Source organism: Patiria miniata, unplaced genomic scaffold, assembly GCF_015706575.1.
Source record: "Patiria miniata isolate m_02_andy unplaced genomic scaffold, ASM1570657v1 HiC_scaffold_3, whole genome shotgun sequence".
Classification (NCBI taxonomy): Eukaryota; Metazoa; Echinodermata; class Asteroidea; order Valvatida; family Asterinidae; genus Patiria; species Patiria miniata.
This window is the reverse complement of record NW_024037069.1, coordinates 8,826,976-8,852,118: the sequence shown is the minus strand read 5'-3', so window position 1 is coordinate 8,852,118 and position 25,143 is coordinate 8,826,976. Positions and strand designations below refer to the sequence as shown.

At 41.3% G+C, this 25,143-nt stretch overlaps 1 protein-coding gene and 15 non-coding genes across 16 annotated transcripts; 1 reads left to right on the top strand and 15 right to left on the bottom strand.

The window, feature by feature from the left end:
- The first annotated feature begins 532 nt into the window (after positions 1 to 532).
- LOC119738282 lies at positions 533 to 16,659 on the top strand. Its single transcript, XM_038213120.1, has 9 exons — positions 533 to 635; positions 3,309 to 3,549; positions 7,582 to 7,678; positions 8,799 to 8,851; positions 10,656 to 10,784; positions 11,610 to 11,803; positions 12,398 to 12,472; positions 14,006 to 14,219; positions 15,086 to 16,659. The coding sequence occupies exons 2-9, from the start codon at positions 3,324 to 3,326 to the stop codon at positions 15,118 to 15,120; spliced, it is 1,023 nt and encodes a 340-aa protein (XP_038069048.1). The 5' UTR covers positions 533 to 635; positions 3,309 to 3,323; the 3' UTR covers positions 15,121 to 16,659.
- Positions 16,660 to 17,015: 356 nt separating this feature from the next.
- Trnaf-gaa lies at positions 17,016 to 17,088 on the bottom strand. Its single transcript has one exon. It is a non-coding gene; the product is annotated as a tRNA-Phe (tRNA).
- Positions 17,089 to 17,194: 106 nt separating this feature from the next.
- Trnaf-gaa lies at positions 17,195 to 17,267 on the bottom strand. Its single transcript has one exon. It is a non-coding gene; the product is annotated as a tRNA-Phe (tRNA).
- Positions 17,268 to 17,373: 106 nt separating this feature from the next.
- Positions 17,374 to 17,446, bottom strand: Trnaf-gaa. The gene has a single exon. It is a non-coding gene; the product is annotated as a tRNA-Phe (tRNA).
- A 106-nt stretch (positions 17,447 to 17,552) lies between these two features.
- On the bottom strand, positions 17,553 to 17,625 carry Trnaf-gaa. Its single transcript has one exon. It is a non-coding gene; the product is annotated as a tRNA-Phe (tRNA).
- Positions 17,626 to 17,731: 106 nt separating this feature from the next.
- Positions 17,732 to 17,804, bottom strand: Trnaf-gaa. The gene has a single exon. It is a non-coding gene; the product is annotated as a tRNA-Phe (tRNA).
- A 106-nt stretch (positions 17,805 to 17,910) lies between these two features.
- On the bottom strand, positions 17,911 to 17,983 carry Trnaf-gaa. Its single transcript has one exon. It is a non-coding gene; the product is annotated as a tRNA-Phe (tRNA).
- A 106-nt stretch (positions 17,984 to 18,089) lies between these two features.
- Trnaf-gaa lies at positions 18,090 to 18,162 on the bottom strand. The gene has a single exon. It is a non-coding gene; the product is annotated as a tRNA-Phe (tRNA).
- Positions 18,163 to 18,268: 106 nt separating this feature from the next.
- On the bottom strand, positions 18,269 to 18,341 carry Trnaf-gaa. The gene has a single exon. It is a non-coding gene; the product is annotated as a tRNA-Phe (tRNA).
- Positions 18,342 to 18,444: 103 nt separating this feature from the next.
- Positions 18,445 to 18,517, bottom strand: Trnaf-gaa. The gene has a single exon. It is a non-coding gene; the product is annotated as a tRNA-Phe (tRNA).
- Positions 18,518 to 22,735: 4,218 nt separating this feature from the next.
- Positions 22,736 to 22,808, bottom strand: Trnaf-gaa. Its single transcript has one exon. It is a non-coding gene; the product is annotated as a tRNA-Phe (tRNA).
- A 106-nt stretch (positions 22,809 to 22,914) lies between these two features.
- Positions 22,915 to 22,987, bottom strand: Trnaf-gaa. Its single transcript has one exon. It is a non-coding gene; the product is annotated as a tRNA-Phe (tRNA).
- Positions 22,988 to 23,093: 106 nt separating this feature from the next.
- Trnaf-gaa lies at positions 23,094 to 23,166 on the bottom strand. The gene has a single exon. It is a non-coding gene; the product is annotated as a tRNA-Phe (tRNA).
- Positions 23,167 to 23,272: 106 nt separating this feature from the next.
- On the bottom strand, positions 23,273 to 23,345 carry Trnaf-gaa. The gene has a single exon. It is a non-coding gene; the product is annotated as a tRNA-Phe (tRNA).
- A 106-nt stretch (positions 23,346 to 23,451) lies between these two features.
- On the bottom strand, positions 23,452 to 23,524 carry Trnaf-gaa. The gene has a single exon. It is a non-coding gene; the product is annotated as a tRNA-Phe (tRNA).
- Positions 23,525 to 23,628: 104 nt separating this feature from the next.
- On the bottom strand, positions 23,629 to 23,701 carry Trnaf-gaa. The gene has a single exon. It is a non-coding gene; the product is annotated as a tRNA-Phe (tRNA).
- Positions 23,702 to 25,143: the final 1,442 nt, after the last annotated feature.

The window sequence follows — 25,143 nt, the reverse complement described above, 5'->3', positions numbered from 1 at the left end:
ATTTTACAAAAGAAACGCGAAGGAACATATTCATGAACCGTATTTCTTCATAATTTTATATATCGCAAATCGAAAGCCTATATCCACACTTGGCCCTTTTAGACTTGGCCAACCGATGGAAATTCTTGTGGTAGTAAACTCCAGAAATTTGATTTCAGGGTAGATGTCTAGGGGCCCAAGAAGGAACATGCTAAATTATTGTACCATATTCTCATGTCTTAAAATCTCGTGCCAAAGAGATAGCCTCTGGATTATCTCATAAAAATGAGATACTATCGTGTGCAAACGAGATAACTTATTCGCATGTCACTTCTTGGGATCCGAACATTCTGAAGAAGAAAAAACAGTGAAAGTTGGTAAACTTTGTGCGAACAACCCCAGTCCCAGTTGCAGATTGTTCAAAACAAGTGACCTTAAGAAAGTTCGACGATATTATTTTTCCCCTGGAAAAAGGCCCCTTTGTACTATTGTGTAGTATGTATGAAGGTACGTTTCTATTCATCCTATTCATATGCAAATTTAAGTGGCCTCGGATTCCTCCACTACATTTCACCAACAGGCTCTCTTCATAGCGTCGCCGCACCGTGCACAAACAACACAGAAGTTTTTGGCTTCCCAAAGTTTATCAACAACAGGTAAGTTTTATCGAGATGTTTGTCTTACAGACGAAAAGAAATTAGTACGATTGATTGGAACAAGGTTTTTGGGTGAAACTTTGGGGTGATGACAAATTGGCATGTGGAAAGAACGCTATATTTTGATGAGTTGGATATATACGCGGATGGCCTACTTTGACAGGGCGTTTTAATTTGTAGCTTCTAGATCCGTCTTTGTGCAATACAATTTCAAACTTGCAATGAATTCTTAATACAACACTTGTGCAAGATGCTATGAGGTCTATTTTTTTTTTGCGAGTTCTGCTTAAGGCCCCATTTGCTTTTTTTTATGTAACTTGGATCAAGTTAGCGGTCTGATCTCGCGGGAGCTTGTAACTATGTACTTGTTAGGTCACAGAAAGGGCACCTCTACATGTAACCGTAATTAGTTGTGACTTTGTACGCTAGTGAATCTGTGCTACGGTAGTTAATTGTAACCCAGGGATTCAGAGGGTGACCTATATAACAATTAACGATTACACATTATTAGTATTATGACCATTTTCGCTAGGCAGATGTGATTTTAAGTTATACCTAACCCATGCATATATAGGCCTGACCATTATCGTAATCTAAAGAGTAGATTCAAGACTCGATAGCCAAAATTCCAGTTTGAAGTTGCGTTAAGTTTTATGATTGACAAAATGGTTGACTTTGCGAAAGTGTCAGACTTCTGACCACCGTACTACATGTAACATCGCATCCCTGTTTGTATATAGTTACATGGAACCTGGGCCGAATCTCATGCCTCCGCTAACTGATCATCACCATTCTGTGCTAACGGCGCAAGTAGAAATAAAAACAATCTGCGCTGACCCTGTAAGCACAGAATCCTTAGTTACGGGATGTACGCATGGGCTTAAGCCAAAATGCCTCTCTTACCTGTAAAATACGCTTACCGTATAAAGCACGGGATTTTTCTGCCACAATAAGTAGGGATTTTCTTCGCTAACGGTAAGCAGAGTTATAAAATTGGGCCATTCATTTCATATTTTCCATAGGCAATGGGCAATGATCTACACTGGGATAAAGGAAGACGATCCGAATAGAAATAGATGACAGTGTAAGCTAGGATAGTGTCGTGTTTGTGTTAAATTGTGTGGGTCTATACCGATTTACAAATGCGCGCAGTTTAAAACAATTCCTCTTTGTCACCGATCAACCTCCCAAGTTAAACCAGAATTTAGAGGACAAATATTGAAAACATTGTCTATGGAATCCACTCCTCGTCGACCTGATATCAAGAATAAAAAAAGCACAATAAACTCTGGTAAAAAATGTGACCAATGTACCTTTTAGTTATCATTTCAATAAGTTTGTATTTTTACACCGAAGTTGGGTGTTAGAGCTTCCACATCTCCTGTAAGCACTGTGATTACACCCATACGTCTCTGTGTTAGGCCGTACTATTTTGGTTGGATTTGAATCAGGTAGACTAAACTAGATTATTGACCAAAATTTGGCCCCAGAAACTCGTTCTCTTTTAACCATATCCTTAAGTTGGATGGCGTTCACCGTCTCTATAGAGTTGTCAATATTTTGTTCACTGTTACATGCGCAATAGCGATACGTGTGTTTTTCCATCAGTCGCCTGCATTTCACGCAAGACTGACTACCCCAAATGTCAACGTGTATTGCTCTCTAATTCAAATGGCCTCTATACTAGGTTTACTTTTGTAAGGGACAGTCTCAAGGACGGGACAGAAAAGTTCGATATTTGCATTTCGTCGTTGTACCCTCAGACAGGGGCCAGTAGGCCCAGGCCTATTGTGTTCCCTGGCCTATACAACCATTGTGACATATAGAATTTGCTTGGTTTGAATGTCAATCATGGCTTAGCCCAACCCCCGAGCGGCCCTGTGATGAACCGACGTGGAATCAGCTTAAATTTGCCTTCATGGGCAATTTTACATAATACGAAACATGACATAATAGAGAAATCTCAGCAGGCCGCGTTGGATGACTTTCTCATTGTTTGAATCATGGGCCTTATTCACGAAGTAGCCATTTCGATCGTGTTCCCTGAATTTTGTATGATACACGTACACGCGATTTTGTCGCGCAATAATGTCGCGCGCACATTAATCAATGAGTTTTTAAAATTAAATTTGTTCACAAACGCGCGCACGTGTGACATTGAGTTTGGTGGGATGGTGCCAGACTATTTATGCATTCCAAGCGTCACTTTTTTTAAAATTAAAATGTGGCTTAATACATTAGGGTATGTTCAATCCCAAATCATAAACTGTTCAACAGAGCACACTGTGTTAATGTGTAATTGGCTTTATTTCATTACTTTCATTTCTATTCGCAAGTTCCAAAAATGAAGATTTTACCTCGCTATCATTTCAATATGGCCGAATCGTGAATTTATTTGGATATTTTCTGTGGATAAATTTACAATTACACGTTTTAGGCAACCTGTGCATCACATTTTGCAGTGCTAAAGTATATAGTCCTTTTCCTGTGTTTCCACAATGCTGATACAATAAGGTAAAAGTGTTAAATCAGAAAACTTACACAACCAACTATTCTGTGCCCGATAAGTACTTCAAATGAGTGAAAATAAGTGGGCTATTTCGTATGCAAAATAAACAGGCAGCACTTTTTAAAGTCCTATTCTAGTGTTGTTTTGGTAATTTCATTCCAAAGTTGGACACAGCAGCCATGACACAAAGTGACGAGGCGGATCTAACCAGCCAGAAGGCCGGTAAAGGGGTGATCCGAGACAACATGTCCACCGGTCGTGAGATGCTCTGCCTGACCGTGGCGGTACTGATCGTTGCGGTCCTGGCTATCCTGGCCGTCATACTGGCTGCCATATCGCTGGGCCGGCCCAACACACCTGTGAACACCACCGTGCAGATACCAAACGGCGGCGGGGCAGTATCAGGTAAAGAAACACGCATGAGGGTCCAGGCAAGTACATAGGCCCACAATTTCCTACGCCGGCCAAATCACGATTTGCATGCCCTCGAATTCTTCGGTATTAGCTCGTTTTGTGGGCCATAAACTTATATCTGTAAAAAAAAAAGAAGGGTGGAGGCCGCGCACAGGACTGTCCGCTTGTATTTCTGCGAAATTTGGATGAAATTGGGCCATAAAAAGGCTCTGTTTTGCAATGGAGCGTAGGCATCGTTTTTTTAAATGGCGATGGGTTTCACGACTATTTTTAGGAAATTTCTCTCCAAAAGTCATTGGATTAACCCTCAAAAATTGAACAGAAAATGAAAGGTGATGAAATAAGCTTTAATTTGATGCACGTCTTGAACACCTTGGAGAGTTGTGAGTATTTGTTATTAATTTTGGGAAGTGCGCGTAATTACCACTGAGGTCTATGCCAGTATATTTACTGATCTGGAACCCAGAGTGCATGGGTGCTGTAAATAATTGAGCCCCAACTATTCCATCGTCCCAACTACAGTTTGGACTGTCCCAACTACAGCCGGGACAGTTGGGGCTATCGCTGTAGTTGGGGCGTAACAGGGTTGAAGTCCAAAAGTGCAGTGCAGCCAAGCGTACATTTTGTCCCCGGCTTCTACAATGCAACGCTGCACCATTGATAATATTTCCACACTCGTGTAATATTTATCCCTATTGTATGGTGGCCCTGAAGGGACATCGCATATCGCAAACGTGTGCGCACACGTGTGCGATGTCGCAAAATTTATCGCGAATGTGTGCGCACACGTATGCAATGTCGTGAAACAATTCGCGAATATGTGCGCACACGAATGCGATGTCGCGAAATTTTTCGCGAATATGTGCGCACACGTATGCGATGTCGTGAAATTTATCGCGAATATGTGCGCACACGTATGCGATGTCGTGAAATTTATCGCAAATATGTGCGCACACGTATGCGATGTCGTGAAATTTATCGCGAATATGTGCGCACACGTATGCAATGTCGTGAAACAATTCGCGAATATGTGCGCACACGTATGCGATGTCGCGAAATTTATCGCGAATATGTGCGCACACGTATGCGATGTTGTGAAATTTATCGTGAATATATGCGCACACGTATGCGATGTCGTGAAACAATTCGCGAATATGTGCGCACACGTATGCGATTTTGTTTGCAATGTCGTGAATTTTATTGCATACCTTTGTTGCATACCTTTGGGGTGATGTCATTTTTGCGGGCAATTTGTTAGTGACCTAGGGAGTACGCAAGTGGCCCTGGTCCCATTTTGTATACCCAAGATACTTCAAGGCAGGAGCTTGGGTACCAGGCAGTTACATTTCAGCGTGGCCAAGGTCATACCAAACTAAACTTAGCCGCGTTATGGGCCCAAAACCTAGCCGCGTTCTTAGCCGCGTTCTTAGCCGCGTTCTCAACCGCGGTATCAAAATCTCAAACACATAGAGTAAAAGGTGGTTGCCTCTCTGTTTGTAGTGAAAGGATTTCTTGGACTTTCCCAACGAAATGTTAAAGTTATACAATAAATGTACTATTTTTTATGCTTTCATCTAACCGAACCTTCTATTGGGCACATCATATTTTGGAGGGGGCCAATTCGGTCCACTAATTAGCTGTTAATTAAGGCCCTAATGAGGAGTCTCCATTTTCCACTCTAAAAGTGCACAAAAGGGAATGCTGCTGACCTATAACACCCCTTTAAAACAAAATGTACCCCACATAGTTTTATAAATTTGAATTTTTATTGCATAATCCATTTCATCCATCTACTGGGAAGATCAAATTTTGGAGGGGGCCAATTCGGTCCACTAATTAGCTGTTATTTAAGGCCCTATCGAGGAGTCTCCATTTTCCACTCTAAAAGTGCACAAAACTGAATGCTGATGACCTATAACACCCCTTTAAAACAAAATGTACCCCACATAGTTTTATAAATTTGAATTTTTATTGCATAATCCATTTCATCCATCTACTGGGAAGATCAAATTTTGGAGGGGGCCAATTCGGTCCACTAATTAGCTGTTAATTAAGGCCCTAATCAGGAGTCTCCATTTTCCACTCTAAAAGTGCACAAAAGGGAGTGCTGCTGACCTATAACACCCCTTTAAAACAAAATGTACCCAACATAGTTTTATAAATTTGAATTTTTATTGCATAATCCATTTCATCCATCTACTGGGAAGATCAAGTAATTTTATCTAGGTGGTATTATTAGCAGTTCGTAGCAGTTCATTTATCATTAATAGAACGTGCAGTTCATGTACAAATTGATCGCAACACCTGCAAATCACGGCAATTTAAATTTGCGTGCGCATATTTATTGGCTGAAATATGACACCACGTGAGTTTCAAACTTGCGCGCGCAAATTTCAAAGTTGCGCAAGTAGCAAGTTTGCGCTCGACAGGTTTATTAGTCAGACCCTATTTATATCTAACAGTACGTCTAGATTCCAGACTAGCTGCTACAACTCCCCAGTTCATTAGGAATTTTACTGAAAGGTATGCGACAAGGTATGCAATAAAATTCACGACATTGCAAACAAATTCGCATACGTGTGCGCACATATTCGCGATAAATTTCACGACATCGCATACGTGTGCGCATATATTCGCGATAAATTTCGCGACATCGCATACGTGTACGCACATATTCGCGATAAATTTCGCGACATCGCATACGTGTGCGCACATATTCGCGATAAATTTTGCGACATCGCATACGTGTGCGCACATATTCGCGATAAATTTTGCAACATCGCATACGTGTGCGCACATATTCGCGAATTGTTTTACGACATTGCATACGTGTGCGCACATATTCGCGATAAATTTCGCGACATCGCATACGTGTGCGCACATATTCGCGAATTGTTTCACGACATTGCATACGTGTGCGCACACATTCGCGATAAATTTCGCGACATCGCATACGTATGCGCACACGTTTGCGATATGCGATGTCCCTTCAGGGCCACCATACTATTGCCATATCAACCAAAGGCTTAAGGCTTTCACAATCTATAGACCGTTACAAACCTGTTTACGAAATTGTATGCAAGCTGCGCGCTCACTTGAAGCCAACTTTCACGAGAGAGAGAAAAAAGGATTGCTCATTGTACTGTATATAACACTGCGTGTTTTTTTTTCACGGAATGCCTGTGGGTTAAAACGTTGATACATGTACTATACAATGTACAATTTGTTCGGGAGAAAAAAAAATATTATGATAATATAGGTTTTCCGGCTATTTTAACACTTGTATCACACGAATTCCCTATATCGATACTTTCGATATAATTTCGTCCCCGAACATCGCCAAGCTCACTTCTCAATTTGAATTTCAAAAAGCCACCACTAGATTTCATTTAAGGTTCAGTATATTTCAAACTGTTAGCATTCCGATTCGTCCAAAATCTTTCAAATTCGTCTCGTGAAGCCATCTGCGTTGAATTGAAAAAGCAAATGAAATCTAGTGGTAGCTTTCTGAAATTCAAATTGAGAAGTGAGCTTGGTGATGATTGGGGACGAAATTAAAGTATCGATATAGGGAATTCGTGTGATACAAGTGTTAAAATAGCCGGAAAAACCTATAACATTGTTTTAATACGAAGCAAAGAAGCACACATTTCAACCAAATGATAATAGTTTTCTCAAGCTACAGACCATGTCAAACTTGTCTAAGAAATTGCATGCATGCATCGTTCTCGTACTATGGCCAACTATTAACCAGAGAAAGAAAGTATTGTATTAAACGCTGCACGTTTCATCACCAGAATGTAACTGGGTTAATAAAGTTGTCCCTGCATAATTTTATAGGGAGAAACATGAAAGAGCGTGGGTGGCTGTTTGGCCTGTTGGCAACCAACAGGCATGGCGTCAAAGGTGTAAAGTGCCGTCTGTACACACCGATGCTTTACACAGTGTGAAACTCATAAAGCAGAGTGTACACGACCTCTACCCGACCTCTACCCTACACTGTCGTTCATTCCTTTTGTTCAGGTGCCTACCTAGGTGTAGCTCCCGTTCCAGAAGACCAAGACCCCAACAAAATCTGGGTGTTTGCCATCGGCCATGACGGCACCAACTTGGAATACATGTGAGTGTGACCATATCGTTGCGCGTTGAGACTCCCAGCCTAGGGGTGCATGGCAGTAAATCGGTCCGAAATTGCCTACGCCGGCCAGATTACGATCTGCATGCCCTCAACTTGTATCTTCACTATTTGAGCATATTGTTGGCTATGAACCTGAGGGTTTGTAAAACAAAAAAATTAAAGTGGAAGCCGTGCACAGGACTGTGAGTTTGTAGTTCTGTGCAATTTGGATGAAATTGGGGCCCTCAAAGCGCTCTATTTTGCCATGAAGTGTAGGTATCGTTTTTCAAAATGGCGATTGGCTTCAGGACTATTTTAAGGAGTGATCATCTTCGGATTGAACTTTCTCCTTAAAGTCATCAGTTAACCCCCGAAAATTGAAGAGAGAATGAAAGATGATGAAATAAGTTTTAATTTAATGTGTGTTTCGAATACCTTGGAGAGTTGTGAGTATTTTTCCTGAATTTCTGAAGTGGGGGGGGGGGGGGGGGGCATTTATCATTGAGGTCTCTGGCAATTTATTTACTGGTCTGCAACCCTATGTTCCCGTTGGTTATACATTGTCCATATCATGACCCAATTAATTGTACAAGGTGTTTATTCAAAATGCGCATGAACAAAGAACCGGTCGTGCAACATAATTATACTGAAAAAAAGAGCGTCTCTATCCGCTCCGTTCACAAGTACCCCCTCACCGGCAAAGAAAGTACAATTGGGGGTGACCGACCGATGCCATCTTGCCTGACTGCAATTTTGCACTAGCACTGCGTACATACTGCAGTGGTATACAACTGAATCCCCTGGTGTATGTGCGTCACACACAAGGAACGGTGCGCGTCAACCAGCGAAGTGTCCCGCCCATGGGACGTCGTTGCTAGGTAAAAGGGCACCCTCTTTCGTTGGCGCACGGAGCCCATATCCATTGTTTAAAGTGATTTCTAGTCCGAGAGTACAGTGATATTTAACCTTTTCCCCTTTTTAAAAGTTGACCTTGGACGTCAGCAAGATTTTTTTTTAAATCCATGGATAACTTTATTTTGATAATTTTGTTTGCGAAGAGTGAGGAGGTGTTATTTCACTCGAGCATGTCTCCCGTTGACTTTTTCTTCATTCTTTCCTATAGTGATGACCTCACGGGAACAGTACGGGGGTTCCACGTTGACATTATTGAGGCTGGTGAGTAAAGAAATACGAACATCCAAATTTCACCTCTTTCGCAGGCATTTCAATTTTACGTTTAAAGGGCATTATATGCAATATATATTTTTTAATGCAATCCCTGATGATGGACCTTTGTGTCCCATTTTAGCTTTATTTTAAATTTTCATTTTGCGATTTTCAAGGGTATTTTGGTGCCTTTTTATACTAATGCAAATGTCTATATAGGACTCGATATTCATTAGTAAAATTGTGATGTCATTTTAGGCAGAAACCTCAATGTTATAGTTGCCAGAATTGTGAATATTTCTTGTAAGGTTTCTGTGTTTGGTAATTCCTTATTGGGTCAGTACATGACAGTAAGTTAAAGAGCAAACATTTCTCAAAAATGTTTTCAAAGAGAAAATGTGTTCACAAGTTAAAAAGAAAACCCCATTCTCGAGAGTGTGTTCTTGAAATGACATCAAAGCCAAAATGCCCTCAAATGTTAGTAAATGCCTACAATCTTTTATAAAATGTTTAAAGATTTGCACTTTAAAAAAAAATAGAGTCACCTTAAAGGGATGCCAAATAGTTTTCCTACAATTAAGAGGAATAGAAAGTTGTACAAAATATGTTCCCAAGTAAAATTTATGTCATGATCCCTATAATTTTATTTTTTTGAGTGAAAGAAATCACATTTTCAACCAAGGATTAAAACTCGGTGAAATATGATATAGGAGTCAGTGGTAGTTTAGAAATCACACCTTCGTCTCTGTCTTTGCGTATATTAAAGGGAAGATACAACATTAGCAAACATCAAAAAACGAAATGATCAAATTATCACGAAATATCTTACTTGATTGTTAGGAAATGCAGTCTAAAGCATCCCGTAAAGTTGTGGCTCCTGGTGCGATGACATTTTCAAGAAAAACTGTATTTTTCCAACGCTGGTCGGCCGACCAGCATTGGAGAAAACTGGCTTTTTTTCAAAAAGTGCTCCTAGTTTTTCATATTTAGTTCGTCTGCATTTTCTTGTAATTGATTACACACCTGTGAAGACTACAAGCCTGCTAGACTGATTCTCTGATTGTACAATTCCTCAAAGTCTATAAATTGCTCCGTTTCATCTTAAGTGGGGTCTGGGAACCAGACTACAAGAATATGATTGGTTTCTTGTTTTTTCCCCAGCATTTACGAACCCAAAACGTGAAACAAGTCAGTGTAACAATATTTGCTATAACATACTAATCCTCCAAATCCATTAATTTCTGAAAATTGCAGCAAAAGCAAATTCCCTTTAAACATCTCTGGATTCGTTTCTATTTTCAAATTTAATTTGCATGAGAAAATCGGTTTAATTCGCTTGAGGAGATACTTGTGTTTACGGAGGATTGGAAGGAAGACACGGGGAAAGATAAGGGCAACTCGATTGAAAATGGACCTGATTTACGAGGAAGCTATTTTTGTCGTGTTTCCTGTATGCATTTTGAAAATTGTGAACTGTTGAATGGGATGTGCCAGACTATTTAAACATTTTAGCCTCACTTTCATTTCTTTTGAAAATGTGGCTTAAAACATTGGGGTACGTTTAATCACAAATGTTAAAACTATTCATCAGAGCAGACTGTTTGTAACATACTTTATGTCATTGCTTTCATTTCTCGTCGCAAGTTCCCCCAAAATGAAGATGTTCAATTCAGAATGGCCGACTTGTGAATAAGACCCATGGGGAGCGTATGTTGGAAAGAGTTTAAAAAAAAACAGGAGGGTGGAAAGGAATGGGGATTCTTTGGGAGAAAAAGATACAGATTTAGATTTTTTTTCTCAATCGATTTTGCAGTGTGCAACTTCGGGAACAAGAACTGCAGGCTGATGTGGGACGTGTACGAGAACTGTTACACCCAAATGCCCAACCAGCGACCACGCGTAGGGGTGGGGCTTGTCAGCCGTTGGTACGACGCCTGCACCGGTAAGGCATAATGGTTATCCTTTGCAACGTATACACCTTTAAAACTATTTTGACGATTAGATCATGCGGTGTAGGAAAGAATCCTACATGACAATCCTGGCACAGAGTCATGGCAATCACGGTGGTTCCAACTTCAGTTGTAGTACAGCAGATTGGCGATAAGATTGTTCGTTTGATGATAAAGGCATGAAATTTGGTACACAGTCAGAGTATGTCATGGGAAAGATATTTGGCTATAGGGCCATCGCAGATTTGTCCTTTGAAAAACATATCATAGGACAACAAGACATTTTCAAAATTGTCAAAATGGCGGCCATTGCATGTTATTCAGTGATATCTTTTAAAGGACAAATCTGCGATGGCCCTATAGCCAAATATCTTTTCCATGACATACTCTGACTAGGTGCCAAATTTCATGCTTTCATCATCAAATGAACATATTCCATCATATTGTGCACCAATCTGACTGACTATTGGAAACATTGTGCAATCTATTGAACAAAAGAACCACTCCCCAACGCTTGACATAATACTTCTGCCTGTACTGGCACCACAATGAGTGTAGAGCGACTCTCTGCAAGAACCGGTCTAAAGCAATGCTAGGACTTTAAAAATGTATTGCGAGTTTGCAATTGAATTTCAAGGTTGGCCACGGGCAACACGACTTCCTGAAACTTATCTTGTTAAAAACCGTCACAGTGATGCCAAGATGGAAATCAAGCCTGAAACGATACTCTAAATGATGTATTCGGTTTTTAATTGCAATTTTTCGTTACTTATATCAAAATCAAAGTAATCGTTTTTGGATACCCCCTCCTCCCACAGGTTGGTTTGCTACCTACGAGCGGATAGCCTCCGTATCCTTTTCCAAGCCGTTCCGCCAGCCTCTGTCCGCAGTGTTCTTTGTGAAGCGAGGCAACCCGCAAGCCTTCAGCAGCACTGATCTCACCGGCAAGAAAATCGCCTTCATTGACGGCCACGCCTCCAACATCTTCTGCGTGCGGAGGGCCGGCATCACGGTAGGGATATGACCCAACTCAACACGACGAGTCAAAAGTTGCGAGAGCAAAATTTTGAGTAAAAAAGCGTCTTCGCAAATCTGCAGAATGGCAATCAACAAGGACAGTCAATATTTTCCCTAACATTATCATACTACATCAAAGACATTATCAAAACAAAGCGTGGAGTGATATTGATCTTCGGCGTAATAACAACTATTCAGTGCATGAAAAAAGTATCCTTATTGGAGACTTACAATGGGATCCGGTGTCAATTATTGTCTGATGTCATGATAAATCCTTCTTCCTTCTCAATTTTTGATAACATTCTTTTGAATGTTTGAACTCTCTCCTAAGCGGGTTTTTTCCCCAAAATTTCGATTCAATTCTCGCAACCACTAAATTAATTCCAATGAAAGTTTCAAAGAAAAGCAAAATTCTAATGGCTAATATTGTTTGGGGAAAATAAATCACAGAGAAATATAGAAAGAAAAAAAAAAAGACCTTTTTGGATATAGAGGTGTCCCATTCCAGCTTGTATTATAATCTGGTAGTCCATATTGTCTCTCTTCTCAATGTTATCTCATTGTATAGTGTTATTTTTTTCATAAACAGGGAGTTGATAGAACAGCTATGATCGTTCACTATTCAACCAGGGAGGAAATAATAGCAGGCGTTAATGGCGGAGAGGTTAGTTGATGCCCCTCGAAACAAAATACATGTTACTTAAACGTAAAGAGGCAGCGGATATTGTTCACGTGAACTATCTGGGAGCATTAGTCTGAGGAACAGGAAATAACGTGTGCAGAGCAACGATTGAACGTCTGATATTTCCTAAGATGCAAATTTTATGTGACCCCGCGCGCCAGCCAATCGGAGTCGATCAGAAATGTGGACTAAGCTGTCGACTGGTCACTTAAATGCCATGTGTTTGTATAATACAACAACGTATTACCGAAGGCCCGATATAGAAGGCACCCGCTGAATGGTCGGAAACTCGAGGACACAGTCTTGTTTTGCATAATTAATCGCTGAATCTGCTCTCGTGTCATACACTGTCAAAAGTGACTCCACGTCATGCACGTGAATCAAAAAAGTTGATGCACATGAAGTGTCAATGTTGGGTAAAACACACACCTGCGGTTAAGCCGACTGTCACCCCATGTGCTTCAAGTACACCAAGTGATAACTGGCAACTTTGTAATACCTCATGCACTTGAGCTTCACTTTTGTGCTGCTGCATGATAACCTCAAGTGCGTCAGTTTCCTGTCAAGAGCCTCAGGTGTTCATGATTCTGGGAGAAAAATGTGCTAGTGCACAGGTACATGAGGTGAAGTCAGTTTTTACAGTGTAGACCCTCGATGTACAAGGGGATATTCCATACACTATCTGAGCATTGGCAGAGTGAGAAATGTAAAACAGGGCCAATTAACGAATTTCAAATTGCCACTGAAACCGAGGGCCTCAGTGCTGGCTTTTATTGAGAGGTTAAAAAAGGTTCTCAATTCATACAATGGCTTAGCTCTGATAGCCTCGGTTTCAGTGCTAATTTGAAAATTGTCTATAGGATATAGTTGATGATGTATTAACAGTTCACTACAACGTTTCGTCTAAGGCAGTTCTAAAAGGACGGGACTAAATTACATGATCTTTAAATGATGTTAATACCATCTTGAAATATTTGTAAATTTTACATTTGTAAATGTACATCTTGGCTGATCATGACGTCACATTTGGGATGATTTTAGCATAAATTGCCTTTGGTTTCCTTGAAAACTTCATTTAAAATTCATCAACATCGCACCAGTCATGGCAGGGCTATGAGTCCGTATGCACGAGTTCGCCATTTTTGTCGTGTAACCTGGAGGTATTTAATAATTTGTGAACTGCTGAAGGGATGGTGCCAGACTATTTATTCCATTTATAGCTTCACTTTTTTTTTAAATGTGGCTTAAAACATTAGAGTTTGGTTATTCACCAATTTTAAATGAGTCCTCATAGCACATGGTATTAACTTGTAACGTCATAGCTTTCATTTCTCTACATGAGTTCTATAACTGAAGATTTTACCTCACTCTCAATCCAATATGGCCGACTCGTGAAGAAGGCCCATGTGGGACGGCATTAAAACCGATCAGATTTCAACGAGTATAGGTATCCGAATGCTGCCTATCCGAAGCGAGAGAGGGCTTGTTTAACCTATTTCATTATTTACTGTCCAGGTCGATGCTGTGTTTGCCAACGACCAGATCTTCAATCTGCGGACTGACCTGGACGTAGCCGCTGGGAATCCCATCACGACCTGCATGCAAGCCGGGGCAGGCATGATGGTCCGTAAGGACAGCCGCCTTCCCAATTGGTGGGACCCGGCCTTCGACCAGCTGAAGCAGACGTCACAGTACAGGCAAATCTGTGATGAGATCACAACTAATCACGGTAAGTTCATTCAATCATCACGGGAGTGACGATTGATCACGGTTTAACAATTTTTGATTGTTTAACGGTATAAAGCATTTATCTCACACAGTTGATGTCGAAGAGTGACATTTCAACCCGTTTGCCCTAACTCAGGGGCACTGCGTCCTGAAATCCCCGAAAATACATGTTTTGGATTGCTTACTTATCCTATTTCAAACGTCTAGTTGAAAGGACACCAAAATAATGTCTTACCGTGTCCGAGAAAAGACGAAAAACCCCGAGTGTTTACATCAGGCACGACAGAGTATGATACGTGTTTCCTGTCGTTTTCAAACCATGTACGATACACGTTGTGTGTGTCTGGTATTACACACGTACGTACACCCAACCGTGCTCACGAACAGCGGTGGTCAATCACCAATGCACAAAATAAGTTTTGAAAACGTCCGCAAAAGGCGAACCCTTACGGCTGAAATCACAACTATAGCACGAATAGCCCGACTTTTTAGGGTCGCAAAAGTGGACTCCGAAAGTCGTTCTCGCACGAATTATAACATTACACAAGAATATTACAGAAGCGCCCAGATTTGTTAAGGGATGGCTGTGTGGATGTTTATAATCTACCTTTTAAATGTTCTTTCCAATTAACATCATTTCGTTAAAAATGCGTTTTGTAAATTGGGCGTATTCCAGGACGCAGTGTCCCTTTAACATCTGTGGTTCTTCTCGTTTTGAGTTGTTATTCACATGGTGCATTCGCCAATGCAAAACCTCAAATCGCATTCCAACGTATATCATTACAGTTAGCGTAATGCTCGTGGACGATCGGTTTTTTTTCGTCAGTGGATATTTGTTCATGATTTTATTTTACTCCCCACATCTAGATCAATCGGATCACGAAGTGGAGTGCGTGAATTGATTCCTTCACCGTTACCAAGGATGAGGTAGAAGCCGATTCTCACTCCATCTCATCTCACTTGACGTTTGTAAGGAATTCAGTAAAAACACACAGTTACCCGGAATGTCTGTAGAGATCAAGCACAACTTGACAAACTGAAGCATCGTAAAGCTTTTGGCCCTAACCGGAACTGCACATGTGACTTTTCAATTTATCATGATCACCCATATGTTTAATATACCATATTTCCTGGTGATAAGGCCATTATGACTGCGAGTTAACAGAATTATATACAAGCCACAATTGCATTCTTATTAAATTTAAAAAGGGGCTTAAATTGGTCAATTTATATACATTGACTTTAAATGTAATGTTAAACGTTAAATCTTTTGAATATACATTGGTGATTGTTTCAATGTTTTCTAGCATGGTGTAGGAAAGTGCGAATAGGTTGTTCGTAGCGAAAAAGCAATTAACGCTTTGGAACGTTTTTTTCTTTACCTTTTTGAGTGTCAGCTATGTATATGTTTTCTACGCTCGATCTGTTCAATTCAATATATATAGGTTCAATTCAATATAGGTTTCCCGGCTACTTTAAAACATATTTCGTTCGAATTCAGCGATTCTTTTATTGAAATTCGTCCGGCAACATCGATTTAGTGCACTTCCCATGTTTAATTTCGTCTTTTGTCAGACAATTTCAAATTTAGTCCAAACAAATTTAAACAATCAGCACACGGTTTCGACTAGGAGAATTCGATTTCGTCTCGTCTACGCCGAATCGATGCTATTGAGAAACTATATTCGTCTAATGCTACACAATTTATACATAATTTTTTTCAATTTTGTCAAAATCAATAGCAATATCTTTTGATTGATAACAGACGAATTTGATCTCTGAATGCTGCCATTCCAAAACAGCTTTAGGCGAATTTGATCTGTAATGACAAATATCCTCGACACGATGACTAAAGAGGTTGACCAAACTTTGAAACTGAATGGTAAATGACTAAATTGGTTTTGGTAAAAGCGTGTGATTTTTTTCTTGGACGAAATTGAATGTCACAGTTGGTGAATTTGAATGAAAAATGTTTTAAAATAGCCGGGAAAACCTATATTAAGGCAAAATGTACATAATACCTCAATTGAAATTATCCGTGTTAAATTCTTTCCACTCAAGGCCCAAATATACTGAATAGTATCTGTCTTTGTTCATTGAAGATGAAACAACTGATTCGGATTTCAATTATTTTTGAAATAGATTGTCGATTTGACTATTACCCATCGTTATCCCATCTTAAATCGCATTTGATTCACTTGCTAATTAGAATGTTAAGTCGACATAGTTTTCTACTCTCTTTGTTTTGCAAGAAATAGAGATAGGTATTTAGCATTCTGATTCTGATATCCTTTGGTATTTGTTTGGAGCAATTTTTCTATGATATATTATTGAAAATTAAAGGCGCATTGTATGTTTACTATCTTAAAAGAGTTTCAACTACTTATTGTTCCTAACTTGTCATATTAAACAAGAGTTCGTGAGGAAAGGCGATCAACTTTTGAAATTGTCAATTTGTAGTTATCCTTTAAGAGTATTTGTGAATAGCAAAACTACCTACCCAACCAAAGGCAGATAAACCAAATTTTTGGGAGTGAGCAACAGGCCTAAAATGATGTTAAAATGAAAGCTTGCAAGGGAGATGTTTTAATTCATAATTATGCAGTGGTCAGGTATCAGGGCAAGGAAAATGACACACTTTAAGACCTTTAGATCTTCAGTCTGACGCTCTCCCAACTGAGCTATTCCGGCTGATAAAATATACATTCGCCATCGATCATAAGGACGATATCAAAATGTTTCACATCGTTAAGGTTTTGCAACAACAAAAAAAAGACAAGAAGAACCAAGTTGGATTTGCCGGAACCCGGGATTGAACCAGGGACCTTCAGATCTTCAGTCTGACGCTCTCCCAACTGAGCTATTCCGGCTGATGAAATATACACTCGCCAGTTGATCATAAGGACAAAACCAGGATGTTTTACATCGTCGAGTTTTGGCCAAACAAAATAAAACCACGAGGAACCAAGTTGGAATTGCCGGAACCCGGGATTGAACCAGGGACCTTCAGATCTTCAGTCTGACGCTCTCCCAACTGAGCTATTCCGGCTGATGAAATATACACTCGCCAGTTGATCATAAGGACAAAACCAGGATGTTTTACATCGTCAAGTTTTGGCCGAACAAAATAAAACCACGAGGAACCAAGTTGGAATTGCAGGAACCCGGGATTAAACCAGGGACCTTCAGACCTTCAGTCTGACGCTCTCCCAACTGAGCTATTCCGGCTGATGAAATATACACTCGCCAGTTGATCATAAGGACAAAACCAGGATGTTTTACATCGTCAAGTTTTGGCCAAACAAAATAAAACCATGAGGAACCAAGTTGGAATTGCCGGAACCCAGGATTAAACCAGGGACCTTCAGATCTTCAGTCTGACGCTCTTCCAACTGAGCTATTCCGGCTGATGAAATATACACTCGCCAGTTGATCATAAGGACAAAACCAGGATGTTTTACATCGTCAAGTTTTGGCCAAACAAAATAAAACCACGAGGAACCAAGTTGGAATTTCCGGAACCCGGGATTAAACCAGGGACCTTCAGATCTTCAGTCTGACGCTCTCCCAACTGAGCTATTCCGGCTGATGAAATATACACTCGCCAGTTGATCATAAGGACAAAACCAGGATGTTTTACATCGTCAAGTTTTGGCCAAACAAAATAAAACCACGAGGAACCAAGTTGGAATTGCCGGAACCCGGGATTGAACCAGGGACCTTCAGATCTTCAGTCTGACGCTCTCCCAACTGAGCTATTCCGGCTGATGAAATATACACTCGCCAGTCGATCATAAGGACAAAACCAGGATGTTTTACATCGTCAAGTTTTGGCCAAACAAAATAAAACCACGAAGAACCAAGTTGGCATTGCCGGAACCCGGGATTGAACCAGGGACCTTCAGATCTTCAGTCTGACGCTCTCCCAACTGAGCTATTCCGGCTGATGAAATGTCCACTCGCCAGTCGATCATAAGGACAAAACCAGGATGTTTTACATCGTCAAGTTTTGGCCAAACAAAATAAAACCACGAGGAACCAAGTTGGAATTGCCGGAACCCGGGATTGAACCAGGGACCTTCAGATCTTCAGTCTGACGCTCTCCCAACTGAGCTATTCCGGCTGATGAAATATACACTCGCCAGTCGATCATAAGGACGATACCAAGATGTTTGACATCGTCAAGGTTTGGCCAAAAAAAAAAAAACGCAGAACCGAGTTGGAATAGCCAGAACCCGGGATTGAACCAAGGACCTTCAGATCTTCAGTCTGACGCTCTCCCAACTGAGCTATTCCGACTGATGAAATATACACTCGCCAGTCGATCATAAGGACGATACCAGGATGTTGTACGTCGTTAAGGTTTGGCCAAAACAAAAACGATGTACTTTAATAACTAAACGTTGTAACTGTTTTCGTTCGATGTCTCACTCAAAATTGAATCACTGTCATATTCCAAGGAAAATAGCAATTGAAAAACAAATCTATTTGCTGAGGTCAAACTTGAAAATAACACAGAAAACGGATCTTGAATAGCATATCGCGGACCTCCGCGTGAGGCCTCATCATGACATCAACTTTCCTCGGAGACAATCTGGATACTCGATAAGTCATTCTTTAATTTTGAAAACATAAATGTGCAAACATTCTTCAGTGATTTCATTTTGACATTGGGAACCTAGTTAATACAGGAAACTTTTCTTTTTTTTAGCTAGCACTATCAATCGGACTCCGTGCCAGACTGTAGTCCAGCAGCGTATCCAGCTTTTGATGTCAGGGGGGCAACCGCACATCCACGCCGAAATCTAGATATGTCTTTTTTTCCGGACACTTGCCCTCCGTAAATTAAAAAGGGAGGGGGGGGGGGGCTGGTACGCATCTTCCAAATGGGGGCGCTCTTCAAAACTGACCATTATTATGCATACTACATATTATATGGACATTTTTCACAGCGCATTGTAATGGTTGTTGATCGGGTTTTCTTTGGTGGGATGGATGTCAGAAGAACTCTATAAACATTTATTAAAATCATTGCTGACAAAGAAATTGTCAAAAAATCCGCCGGGGGGGGGGGGGGCAAAGAGCCCCTGTCCCCCCCTATCAGCTCTCATTTGTATTGAGAGCATTTTGGGATGGTTATAAACCTATCGGTCAGTCAGCTTAGCGCCGTCAAAGGAGAGGCTCTAGCTGAACCCCTGCGATTGTGCTACCAGCTAGCTCTCACTTGTTTAGCGGGCATTGATTAATTTTCATGACGATTCACCACGGAAGTTTGGAACAGTTTAAAACTTCCGTAGCCCCTCCACAAATACCCAAGGAAGATGACGGATAACCACGGAGGTACTAAGGATGAATACGGCACTCCCACGGTTTATCGCGAATTAATAAATACCTTGGAGAGTTGATGGTCTCTGATTGGTCGAAACTCGATCACATCAACGGTGATAATGGACCGGCTTCAAAGAACAAGCGAAAAAAATGGCCCCTGAACCAGCATTGATCCTGCCCCATGGAAGGCAATGATTGGCCAAATTTACAACAGTCATACGGTAGCTTGTAACAATACAGCACTGCACATGCGCTCAACCACCTTCGCGTGACACTGACGCGCGCGTACGCAACACAGTTGCTATTGGTGTGCGCACGCGTAAGGAAGTTTTAAAACGACTGGACATCGTACATGTACGAATTGAATTGCAGCTATACGCGACGTCGCGCACTGATCCGACGAATTATAACAACCGCGCGCGCGTGTGCGTCGTTCCAATACTTGTGCACGCTGCGCTGAATAACAAAACGAACTACTAATTTAAATATTCCTACGGTGCTTCTTAAGAATCACCGTTGGAAATGCCTTCTTTCGTTGATTACTAAGGGAATAACAGTGTGAGGAGCCGGTCTTCACTGCGTGATAATGACCGGGTTTGGGGGTGACCGCTGTTAATGGACCGAGACGCAGTCGAGGTCCATTAACAGCGGTCACCCCCACACCCCTTCATTATCATGCAGTAAAGACCGGATCCTCACACTGTTATTCCCATTAATAAATACCTTTATAACGAAATAAACAGTTAAAATGCTCCAATTTTGTGACTTTCTTTCGGCGATATTTCCAGACTTTTTTGTGTTCATGTTCATGGGACATATTTTAGCTTATCAGCTATAACGACGTAAACTCAACAGAAACTGCTGCCGTAGCGAAACAAATTACAACAATGCTTTCATATTTCGAAGTGGCTATCGTTACGGCACTCGTTGTTTAGCGCCCTCTACGATATTTTTTTGATACGCACGCGGGTATATAATTATTTGTTTCTCCACGTTTTATCGAGCAGTGCGCCAGCTCAGCCGATAGAGGGTAGGATTTTGCACCTCGAGGTTGCGGGTTCGAATCTCAGTTTTGCACTCGAATTTTTTTCCTTTTCTAACCTGAGGCTTTGGAGGATTTTTTTTAAAAGGGAAATAAAGTCCGAATTTCATAAAGTTCAAATTCACTTTTTTCCTTCTAATTTTATATTTTCTTGTCTTTTTTTTTTTATAAAAGTTGCCAGGTTGCAGTCTACCGTAACGATAGAAAATGGGAAATGCGTTACGGCTGCCGTAACAATAGCCACTGCGTTCATATTTTTACCTGATGGAGGAAGCTGAAATCTCGTTTACACATTGCTGTGTCCGGAATTACAAAGATGCTTGGTTTAGGAAAGGTAAATATGTCGGTGGGTGAAGTGTTCAAAGAAAATTAATCGTAGATCTACGCTTTCGTCGTAAAATTCCTCAGTATATTCTGCACTGCTGTACGATGTCGTTTCAAAACTTCCTTACGCGCGCGCACGCACGCATCCCTAGCAACTGTGTTGCGTACGCGCGCGTCAGTCTCACGCGATGGGGGTTGAGCGCATGTGCAGTGCTCAATTGTTAAAAGCTACCGCAGGACTGTTACTATATTTTGGCCAATCATTGGCTTGCATGGGCTGAACGGGGCTGGATCAATGCTGATTCAGGGGCCATTTATTCGCATGATCTTTGAAGCCGGTCCATTATCACCGTTAATGACCGGCCACGTGATCGAGTCTCGACCAATCAGAAACCATCAACTCTCCAAGGTATTTATTAATTCAAAATGACAGCTTGCCAGAAAGAATAATTTCACAGGGAGTTTAGTCCCCTTACTATCTTTCAACCAAGTTTGTTTTTCAACAATAATTACGCCAGTTACTTTTCGGATGGCTGCAAATGATGGACTATAGCTTTAAACACTTCGCCCAACGACATATTTACCTTTCCTTTATCTTTGTAATTCTGGACACGAGGAGTGTGTGAACGAAATTTCAGCTTCCTCCATCAGGTAAAAATATGAAAACATTGTTGTAAATATTTTGTTTCGCTACGGCAGCAGAAGTCCAAACCGGACGTCGTACGCGTACGCAATGAAGACGTTGTCCAGCAATGTCCAGCACAGCCTGGGCCCGGCTGTTGGTGTATATAACAACGCTTATCGAAGAGACAGGGTACCACGCATAAGTTAAAATATGGCCCATGAACATGAACACAAAAAAGTCTGGAAATATCGCCGAAAGAAAGTCACAAAATTGGAGCATTTTAACTGTTTATTTCTTTAAAAACGTGCGTCTCGGTCCATTAACAGCGGTCACCCCCAAACCCGGTCATTATCACGCAGTGAAGACCGGCTCCTCACACTGTTATTCCCTTATTATAAACCCTTGATGTCCACAGCTAGCTCCAAACCGTGAATGCGTGACTGGGGCTTGATTCACAAGGGAGCCACTTTTGATCGTGTTCCCTGAATGTTTTTATAAATTGTAAACTGTTGAATGAGATGACCAGTGTCAGACTATTGTATAAAAGGTATGCATTTCAAGCCTCACTTAAATGTGGCTTAAATCATTTCGGTTTATTTAATCCCAATTCATAAATACCTAAGACAGTTTACGCATTCCTATTGGTCGAGAGCCCGTCACGCGGCCGGTCTTAAACGGATGATAAAGACATGGCTAGCTGGTCTTAAACACTTTTCCAGTGTCACAATAAAATGTGGACTCCTAAAAAACCAGTGCCTCTTATCGTTTCATTGGTTGAACGTTCACAATCATCACGTAGGCATGCGCAACACTACCAGGGAGTCAGAATTTTATAGTTCTAAATTCAAAACGCAACGCGCCAGGTGCGTTCTGCGCGACATCGCGCAGAACATGATACGCGCGCGTCAATATCCATAAAAGGGTTGTTTACATCTTTAATACTCGCCAGCTGAACACTCCATTATTTTGCAAGAGGGATGTTTCAAAAAGCATAAAGTGAATTTGTTGAACAAAATCGGGATGTTTTGAACGAATTATATGATTTTGTTTTACCCTCCGGCTTGGGTAATTATCAGCACCCAGACTCTAAGTGGTCTTAAACAGAGTGATAAAAAACCTCCGGAGCACAAAACCAGGATGTTTTACATCGTCAAGTTTTGGCCAAACAAAATAAAACCATGAGGAACCAAGTTGGAATTGCCGGAACCCAGGATTAAACCAGGGACCTTCAGATCTTCAGTCTGACGCTCTTCCAACTGAGCTATTCCGGCTGATGAAATATACACTCGCCAGTTGATCATAAGGACAAAACCAGGATGTTTTACATCGTCAAGTTTTGGCCAAACAAAATAAAACCACGAGGAACCAAGTTGGAATTTCCGGAACCCGGGATTAAACCAGGGACCTTCAGATCTTCAGTCTGACGCTCTCCCAACTGAGCTATTCCGGCTGATGAAATATACACTCGCCAGTTGATCATAAGGACAAAACCAGGATGTTTTACATCGTCAAGTTTTGGCCAAACAAAATAAAACCACGAGGAACCAAGTTGGAATTGCCGGAACCCGGGATTGAACCAGGGACCTTCAGATCTTCAGTCTGACGCTCTCCCAACTGAGCTATTCCGGCTGATGAAATATACACTCGCCAGTCGATCATAAGGACAAAACCAGGATGTTTTACATCGTCAAGTTTTGGCCAAACAAAATAAAACCACGAAGAACCAAGTTGGCATTGCCGGAACCCGGGATTGAACCAGGGACCTTCAGATCTTCAGTCTGACGCTCTCCCAACTGAGCTATTCCGGCTGATGAAATGTCCACTCGCCAGTCGATCATAAGGACAAAACCAGGATGTTTTACATCGTCAAGTTTTGGCCAAACAAAATAAAACCACGAGGAACCAAGTTGGAATTGCCGGAACCCGGGATTGAACCAGGGACCTTCAGATCTTCAGTCTGACGCTCTCCCAACTGAGCTATTCCGGCTGATGAAATATACACTCGCCAGTCGATCATAAGGACGATACCAAGATGTTTGACATCGTCAAGGTTTGGCCAAAAAAAAAAAACACGCAGAACCGAGTTGGAATAGCCAGAACCCGGGATTGAACCAAGGACCTTCAGATCTTCAGTCTGACGCTCTCCCAACTGAGCTATTCCGACTGATGAAATATACACTCGCCAGTCGATCATAAGGACGATACCAGGATGTTGTACGTCGTTAAGGTTTGGCCAAAACAAAAACGATGTACTTTAATAACTAAACGTTGTAACTGTTTTCGTTCGATGTCTCACTCAAAATTGAATCACTGTCATATTCCAAGGAAAATAGCAATTGAAAAACAAATCTATTTGCTGAGGTCAAACTTGAAAATAACACAGAAAACGGATCTTGAATAGCATATCGCGGACCTCCGCGTGAGGCCTCATCATGACATCAACTTTCCTCGGAGACAATCTGGATACTCGATAAGTCATTCTTTAATTTTGAAAACATAAATGTGCAAACATTCTTCAGTGATTTCATTTTGACATTGGGAACCTAGTTAATACAGGAAACTTTTCTTTTTTTTAGCTAGCACTATCAATCGGACTCCGTGCCAGACTGTAGTCCAGCAGCGTATCCAGCTTTTGATGTCAGGGGGGCAACCGCACATCCACGCCGAAATCTAGATATGTCTTTTTTTCCGGACACTTGCCCTCCGTAAATTAAAAAGGGAGGGGGGGGGGGGGCTGGTACGCATCTTCCAAATGGGGGCGCTCTTCAAAACTGACCATTATTATGCATACTACATATTATATGGACATTTTTCACAGCGCATTGTAATGGTTGTTGATCGGGTTTTCTTTGGTGGGATGGATGTCAGAAGAACTCTATAAACATTTATTAAAATCATTGCTGACAAAGAAATTGTCAAAAAATCCGCCGGGGGGGGGGGGGGCAAAGAGCCCCTGTCCCCCCCTATCAGCTCTCATTTGTATTGAAAGCATTTTGGGATGGTTATAAACCTATCGGTCAGTCAGCTTAGCGCCGTCAAAGGAGAGGCTCTAGCTGAACCCCTGCGATTGTGCTACCAGCTAGCTCTCACTTGTTTAGCGGGCATTGATTAATTTTCATGACGATTCACCACGGAAGTTTGGAACAGTTTAAAACTTCCGTAGCCCCTCCACAAATACCCAAGGAAGATGACGGATAACCACGGAGGTACTAAGGATGAATACGGCACTCCCACGGTTTATCGCGAATTAATAAATACCTTGGAGAGTTGATGGTCTCTGATTGGTCGAAACTCGATCACATCAACGGTGATAATGGACCGGCTTCAAAGAACAAGCGAAAAAAATGGCCCCTGAACCAGCATTGATCCTGCCCCATGGAAGGCAATGATTGGCCAAATTTACAACAGTCATACGGTAGCTTGTAACAATACAGCACTGCACATGCGCTCAACCACCTTCGCGTGACACTGACGCGCGCGTACGCAACACAGTTGCTATTGGTGTGCGCACGCGTAAGGAAGTTTTAAAACGACTGGACATCGTACATGTACGAATTGAATTGCAGCTATACGCGACGTCGCGCACTGATCCGACGAATTATAACA

Excerpts from the sequence above, each read along its gene's own strand:
- LOC119738282 (XM_038213120.1), top strand. The coding sequence starts at position 3,324 with ATGACACAAAGTGACGAGGCGGATCTAACCAGCCAGAAGGCCGGTAAA. Across the intron at positions 8,852-10,655 it reads CGTTGACATTATTGAGGCTG|TGTGCAACTTCGGGAACAAG; the intron begins GTGAGTAAAGAA and ends TCGATTTTGCAG. Across the intron at positions 12,473-14,005 it reads CAGGCGTTAATGGCGGAGAG|GTCGATGCTGTGTTTGCCAA; the intron begins GTTAGTTGATGC and ends TTTACTGTCCAG.